Source organism: Electrophorus electricus, chromosome 1, assembly GCF_013358815.1.
Source record: "Electrophorus electricus isolate fEleEle1 chromosome 1, fEleEle1.pri, whole genome shotgun sequence".
Taxonomy (NCBI): domain Eukaryota; kingdom Metazoa; phylum Chordata; class Actinopteri; order Gymnotiformes; family Gymnotidae; genus Electrophorus; species Electrophorus electricus.
Genome location: NC_049535.1, coordinates 19001570 through 19008958, shown reverse-complemented (window position 1 = coordinate 19008958; position 7389 = coordinate 19001570). Strand labels below are relative to the sequence as shown.

Below are 7389 nucleotides of genomic sequence, written 5' to 3'. Positions count from 1 at the left end.
TGTTGTGTTCAGAGCAGGGACATGTCCCAGAGCTAATGTCCAAAGATCAAAGGTGATATGGCGAATGGCAGGTTCTGATGCCAGGCTAACAGCTGAGGCAGACATCAGTCCGTTCTCAACCTTGGCCAGGGAATCAAACCATTTTTCGATCACTCTTTCTCACTGTCTCACAGTCTATCTCAGACTCTCAAACCACCGTTAGTATGGTGACCACAATCAGAAGCATTTGAGGACGAGCCCGGTCAGTTACACCTCAGGATGCCATGTTCAAAAAACAACCAAAAACTAGTCTCTTTCCTAGATTTAAAAGTTCCAAAGTGTTCATGGGTTGTTTATGTTATACAGGTGCAGTTTGTGGAGATAGTGTGTTGTAGTAATTTTACACAGTGTTGACCACAAACACACCTTTTATTTGGAGTGGACATTTCTACTGGTATTAGGGCAGTAAGGTAGTCCTCAGATCCAGTAGTAGAACATGAACACTGACATTAAAGAAATTCGCTCTCTGTCACTAACGTATGCTAGTGGAAAGTGCAGAGACCGAAAAGGCATCCGTACCTCCCACTTTTGATTTCAACACGGAGGAACCCTTTCCAAACTAAGCCCTGATTGTGTTTGCACAGTCCGTGATTTATCGAGGGTATCGCCATTCCTTTATGTGGGACCTTGTAATGAATAAACAGCATTTTGCAGTCGGTTTGTTTCTTTAAGCAGTGGAGTATTGGTGTTGGGAAAAGCGTGGCCTTATTCATCATCTGAATTGTGTACAGTAACGGACTGTGAGCTCATGGTCTGAGAACCTAGCGTAAAAAAGGTGACCCAAACATCGCACGCCCTGCTCCATGCACTTAAAAGCGCCACGGGGTCTTAGGCGCGATGGATAGAGGCTGTGTTGAGAGGAGGCTGTGCTGGTCCAAGCCAGTTGAGAGGAGGCTGTACTGGTGAGAGCAGTTCAGTAAAACAACCACTTCATATTTCCACATGTCTTAACTGCCCGTTCAGATTGCCGCATGTATCTGTTTGGTTCTTTCTGATGAAGTTCTACTAATCGTTATTAGTGTCTATGGGCTTGTGCAATAAAACTATGAAAATTTCACAATTTAGTGCAAGAAACCATGTGGATCATGTATTAAGAGTAACATAATTGCACTTTGAGTCTAATGTCCATAAAATAGACCATGTATTAAGAGTAACATAATTGCACTTTGAGTCTAATGTCCATAAAATGAATGAAATCACGTCAAACGTTTTTGTGATTTTTTTTTAAAATCTTTTTGCTTTTATTGCAAACTGTATGATACAAAAGATAAGCTTCTTTTAAGACATGGCATGTTTTACAAAGATTTGTTGCATTAAAGGATGCTGACATGAAATCTAAGATATGCAATAATGAATAAGGAACTTTAAAAAAAAAACAAATAAAAAATATGCTGGTGAATCATTAAAGAAGAATGTCTTTATCATGTGGCCATGGCCTCCAGTAATTCTTTTATCAATATTTGTTAGAATTAAATGAAAAAAAATTTCCAGTTGTCTCTCCTTTAAAATGTGATCAAGTCTTATTACAATTATAAGAACTCTGTACACAGCGATATAATCAAAGGCGCTGATTTTAAAACATTTAAATGGAAACATTTACAAATGATAAATAAACCGAAATGGTTAAAGTTTGTTCCACAACTAAAATGACTTCTCTGTGAAAAATAAAAAGACAAAACTTTTTCATCTCAAATTAGTCATACAGAGGTGAAATAAATGATAAAATGCAAATAGTTATTACTTTTCAAATAAAATTAATACTAATGAATAAATTAGAGGTTAAAACATGATGGGGTGGAAGAATGAGAATTTGAGCGATAGGGTGCAGCAGAGGTCAAAGGACACTTCCTGTTTCCTCCTCAGACGTGAAGAGAGAAGTGAGCGATTGCTACTGAGGCACTATGGCTCTCTACCCTGACTGACCAGGCACTGATGGCCCAAAGGCAGGATTTCTCTCCGTATTAAAAACAAAGGCCTCGTGCACAACTAAACAGCACTCACGACAACGGCTGCAACACCACATCTCCAGCTATGCTAGGACACGAGACAATAAGAAAGACGTTGATTCTGTCTATTAAACGCTCGAGCTGCTGTGTCATCTAGGAAACCAGCTCACATCAGATTTGCCTGATTCTAAAAAGACCATAGGAATCACAATAAAGAGGAGAAAGAGAACAGGACGAGATGGGGAAGGCATTTTAGTTTGACACTATCTTTACAAAAATACATCAGTGAGACATAAGGACCTATCTTATAACTGTATCCTCTGTATAAATGTACTAAACACCCCCCCCCCCCCCTCGGAGAGCAAACCTGAAAACAACAAAAGAGATAATACATACACAGTACATACTAGAATATTTATAACAAATATGTCCTCACAGAGGACTCATCTCTTTCAAGCGAGTTTCTTTTTCATTATAACTAGAAAAATATAATCGCAACACAGAGCATTTCAAAAAGGCACTGTCGTGAGCCATTCTGATATTTTCTTTTTCTTTTTTTCATAGAAGTCCTCCTTTCATGTTTGTTTTCTCTGCAGCTTGTACGGGGAACGGAGCAAGAGCCTTGGTGACCTCTTTCTGGATGGGCCAGTTCAGTCTGGTGCTCTCTGTCTTACGGCCTGGACAGCTGAGTGTAGACTGGCTGCTGCTCCCAGTGTTGAGGGCTGTGGGTCTGGGGCACGGCTGGTACCCCGCTGGGGTCCGCAATGGGGGTGTACATGGGCCTTTGGCCAGGACTCATGTAGCTGAAGGTGGAGTAGAGCCCGGAGCCCTGGCTGGCGGCATGGTTGTAGTAGGAGGTGGCGCCGCCCTGGTGGTCAGCGTAGTCAGCGTACTGCGAGCGAGCATTGGGGGGATAGGAGGAGGCACTGTAGTGCTGCAGGTTGAAGGAACCATAGGTCACGTGCTGGGGTGAGCCCTGGCTCTGCTCGCTGTAGTGGCTGGGGCTGAGCTGCTCCGTCTTGATCTGCGGAGGGCGCTGTGGGCCCTGGCCCTGTTCCCCTGCCCCACCCAGCGGGGTCAGCGAGGCCTGCTGTTGCTTGGGCATCCAGCCGTGCCCTCCGGCCCCTGGTGCCTGGCCCACAGGCGTGCCGCTCAGGCCGTAGGCAGACGTGTATGCCTGGGCACTGGCGGCGTGGCCGTGCGGGGGAAGGTACTGGTCAAACTCATTCACGTCGAAGGCCTCAATGGTGGAGATGACGTCGCTACTCAGCTCGCCAATGTCCACGTCCCGGAAGTCGATATTAAGCTGTCGGCCCGTGCCCTCCTGGAGGGGCCGGGACTCACGCTTCAGATCAGGCTTACTGCTCGGGAGATCTGTCTTCGGAGTTGTTGGCGGAGTTGGAGGACCCTGTGAACCTCCTGTTGCAAGAGAAGGGAGAGAGGAGACGAAAGGGTTAACGGCCCGCCACGCATTATGTTACTGACGCAACTAGAGCGCAAATAAAGATACGCCGTGAAATTAAGAAGGCGTTGATAAGATTTATGAGTTTTCCCCGGGTACAGTGCCATTATATAATGTGCGCACTGGAGGTTTTTGTGGTCAATTATAAATTGGTAGGGTAAAGACAACTGGTGAGTTTACATATTTATAACCTTATAATCAGCTTTATTTTATACACCAGTGGCCTTTTTCTGACTTGTTTCAGACTTGGATTTATATTCAAAGGTGGTTTCTGTAGTACACACAAGGCGCATTCAGCAGTATGCGTTTCATATATGACTCTGCTCCAAGATCTCAGAGCGGAACTGTAAAGTTTTTTTTATATGTACCTGAATGGTCAGAGGGGGAATGCACTTCGCCCGTGCTGGAGGCGGGAGAGTCCGCCTGCTGCAGAGCTTTGAAGATGGCGTTGGGAGAGATGTGAGTCTGCTCGCTGTCCTCGGGCTCGCTCTGGCCGTTCTTCACGGATTTCCTCCGCCTCGGCTGGTACTTGTAGTCAGGGTGATCTTTTTTGTGCTGGACCCTCAGACGCTCGGCCTCCTCTACAAACGGACGCTTCTCCCCTTCATTCAGCAGTCTGCACAACACCAAACCAGAAAAAGCATTCAGATCATGCCTTCTTCTTTTCATGCTTTTTCGATAACCAATAAATTAAGACTAATTATTATTATCATTATTATTATCATTAGCAGTAGTAGTAGTAGTAGTAGTAGTACTGTATATGTATTTATTTGTTGCTGTTGTTGTTATTGTTGTTGTTCTTGCTATTATTATTCCTGTTGCTTTCGTTAATATTGTTTTTGATGTGTGGGATTAATAGACGACTGCTTGGCTTGCAAATTGGCTGGATGACATAGGCTTTTAAAGTTTTGCTTTAACTTTTTTTTTTTCAAAATGAAACTTGATTCAGCATGGAAAGTAGTCCATAAAATAGAGGTTTCAAAAGTTGTAGTCACGCTTTGTAAAGTTTTTTAAAGGAATATTTTTGATTAAATTACTAGGTATCGATATAAAACAAACGCAAGACGAGCAAACCTACCTCCAAAGTTTCCCCAGAGTTTTGCTGAGTTCTGCGTTGTGAAGGTGCGGATACTGATCGGCCAACTTTCTCCGCGCTGCTTGTGCCCACACCATGAAAGCGTTCATCGGTCTCTTGACATGGGGCTTGTTTTTGCTGGAGCCGTTCACCCTCACCGGCATCGGAACCAAGGTCCAGTCGTAGCCTTTCAGCACTTGGGACACCGCGTCTCTGATGCACACAGGGAATTTGTCTTCGTCGTCTTTCTTAAAGTCTCTGTCTTGTCCCATGACGCGGTTCTCGGACGGTCTGGTGTTCTCGGTGTCGGACCCAGATCCAGACGGACAAGGCGATCCGGCTGAATCTTCAGACATGCACGGACTAGGGGCGTCGGAGAGACACTTGTCCTGCTCGTCGGTCATTTTCAGGTATGGATCTAGTAGATTCATGCGAAAAAAAATGATGGGGCACCAACAGATGCAATAAAAACAAGAAAAGAATTTCGGACTGTAAAATCCTCAGTTTTGCACGGGGCGCGCAAAGTCGCCGTTGGCCAAACTCGTCCCCGTGCGCAAAGCTGTCAAAAGTGCCAAACGTCCCTCAAAGCGCAAACGGACGAGCTCTCATCGGCGCGCTTCCTCTCGCGGGCAGAGCGCATGCACGTACTCTGAACCGTGCGCTTTCGAGAAGGAGTTGCTGACTTTCTTAGACGTGCCGCAAAAAGGGATGAAATCCTGTCGCCAACTGTTCGTTGGAGTTTCAGAAGAGCAATGCGCATACACGCTGTTCGTGCTCTCCATTTATAAGGGTTAAGGGAGGCGGGGACGACCGCGATAGCCCTCCCTTTTCCTCTCGCTCTGCAAAGCGAACTAATTGAACACATCGTTGAACCACTGTGGGAAAAAAAATAAATAAATAAATAAATAAATAAATAAATATATATATATATATATATATATATATATATATATATATATATATATATATATATATATATATATATATATATATATATTCTATTTCTGGCACCATAAAGTAAAAACAATCATAATAACAATAAATACATGTCGCCATGAGCTGGTTTACACAGTTGAAATGCCTAGGGTTTAATATTTAAATAGGTTTTTGAGTTCGTTGTAAACTAAACTGATCAAGGTTTGATGAACGTCAAGGTGTTTAATCACCAGTCAGACTTTAAAGTAGTTTTGTATAGGTCAAGGCTACACACACCTTCGTACACAGAAGTATCCGCTTATATTCTATTCTGACACCTTGTGTAGATTACGGCTCCGCAGTCTTAATTCCATTTTCCCAACTTGATTATTTTGTCGTGTAAGACAAAATAATGACCAGCGGAATGACCAGCGGAATGTGAGTATGAAGTTGCACGGGGTTTGGAGTTCAGACGCATTTGAAGTCACCAATAGGGGGAGACATGTGTTCAGAAACTCCCCGTCATTTGAAGGAGGCCAAATTTCCCCACAAACTTTGCTGTGGTCTTCGGAAGCTTCACAAACGCATGTCACAGTCACAAGTAAACACGAGACTGGTTTGACAGCACTGAGCTACGTGTGAATCTTTAAAGTGTCTTACGGAATAATCCCCTAATAATTACGATACAAGTCAAATGTAATTACAACAAAACGGTTTGTTTGGTTACGGTTATTAAAGCAGGAGTAAAAATCGGCTTCTAACTCGGCACTGCAGTGAAGGCTCCAGGTATACCGAGCGTTTCTAGAATTTGCACATGCAGTCTTCTTGAAGGCTTGCTAATGGACGCAATAAATTAATGACTTCATGGGCATTTGGTTTGATATTTTCGCCGCTACTTATTTAAGCGTTTGTTCATCGTTTTCCTGCACTTTACAAGACTTTATTTATAAAGGTCTTATGTTGTTATTCACTAGGCTGATGATGATGGTTATTATTATTATTATTATTATTATTATTATTATTATTATTATTATTATTATTATTATTATTATATAGGTCTATGGTCTGAAGAAAAAAAACGGCATAAAATGTCTCAGCTGTAAACTGTAGCTTGTTAAGCCCTTTTCTCGCTGTGCGACAATAGCCGCTCTGTGGAGCGATCTGAAGCCGTCTAATCCAGGTATTTAATGTTAGAAACTCAATATTAACTTTCAATCCCCCAAATCTTTTATCATGCTCTGCCTTCTTTAGGACTATTTTCAAATCTGAAATGACAATGCTATTAATGTTGTTGTTGGTGGTGGTGGTGGTGGTGTTGTGTCATGCACTGACGGCTGTGGCCTTCTGATCCAAGCCCTCACAGCTCAGTCTCATACACGCAGAGGTATGGCCTCTTGTTTATTTGACTAAGTAATGTTGTGGAAGTGTGATTTTCGGGTAACGTGGGCAACACATGGCCTGGCTGAGGCTACCTGCACTTTTTCATCTAATAGATTGCAGATGTATCCTTCCGCTCATGCCGCCGACTATTCTCAGTGTGCTGTGTGCCGCGACGCTTTTCCCGTGGCCTCTTTATTACGGATTAGTGTGCCGGTACTGACATATTACTTATTATTGACCAAGTCTACGTAGCAGCGTAAAATAGCACAAAAATATCAGCGTCCAAATATGTAGAATATTACCCTGCTGTAGGTTATGAACAATTTGTACATTGGCACATTCATGTTTAATTACACTGTAGCCTATAATATTGTGTAAGACTTCTCGGTACTTTGGTTACAACAACTTTTTCGTAGTCTACCTGTGATGCATTTAGTTTCGTTTAATCGTTTTATATAGCCTACTGGTGATGTGTGTGCCCCCAGTTAATTCATTTAATTGTTAAATATAACCTCAGCATGCATTTAAATTAGCACACAGCATTTAAATCAGCATGCAGCATTTAAGTCAGT

General features: G+C 42.8%; 1 protein-coding gene across 1 annotated transcript; it reads right to left on the bottom strand.

The window, feature by feature from the left end:
- Positions 1-2335: 2335 nt before the first annotated feature.
- On the bottom strand, positions 2336-5271 carry LOC113575316 (transcription factor Sox-9-A-like). The gene is made up of 3 exons (XM_027006759.2): positions 4526-5271; positions 3816-4063; positions 2336-3404 (listed from the first exon to the last, which is right to left on the bottom strand). The coding sequence occupies exons 1-3, from the start codon at positions 4951-4953 to the stop codon at positions 2656-2658; spliced, it is 1425 nt and encodes a 474-aa protein (XP_026862560.1). The 5' UTR covers positions 4954-5271; the 3' UTR covers positions 2336-2655.
- Positions 5272-7389: the final 2118 nt, after the last annotated feature.

Bases quoted from the DNA above. Each gene is read 5' to 3' on its own strand.
- LOC113575316 (XM_027006759.2), bottom strand. From the start codon at position 4,953: ATGAATCTACTAGATCCATACCTGAAAATGACCGACGAGCAGGACAAG. The intron at 4,064-4,525 runs GTAGGTTTGCTC...GGTGTTGTGCAG, and splicing joins ACTCTGGGGAAACTTTGGAG to ACTGCTGAATGAAGGGGAGA. The intron at 3,405-3,815 runs GTACATATAAAA...CTCTTGCAACAG, and splicing joins TTCCCCCTCTGACCATTCAG to GAGGTTCACAGGGTCCTCCA.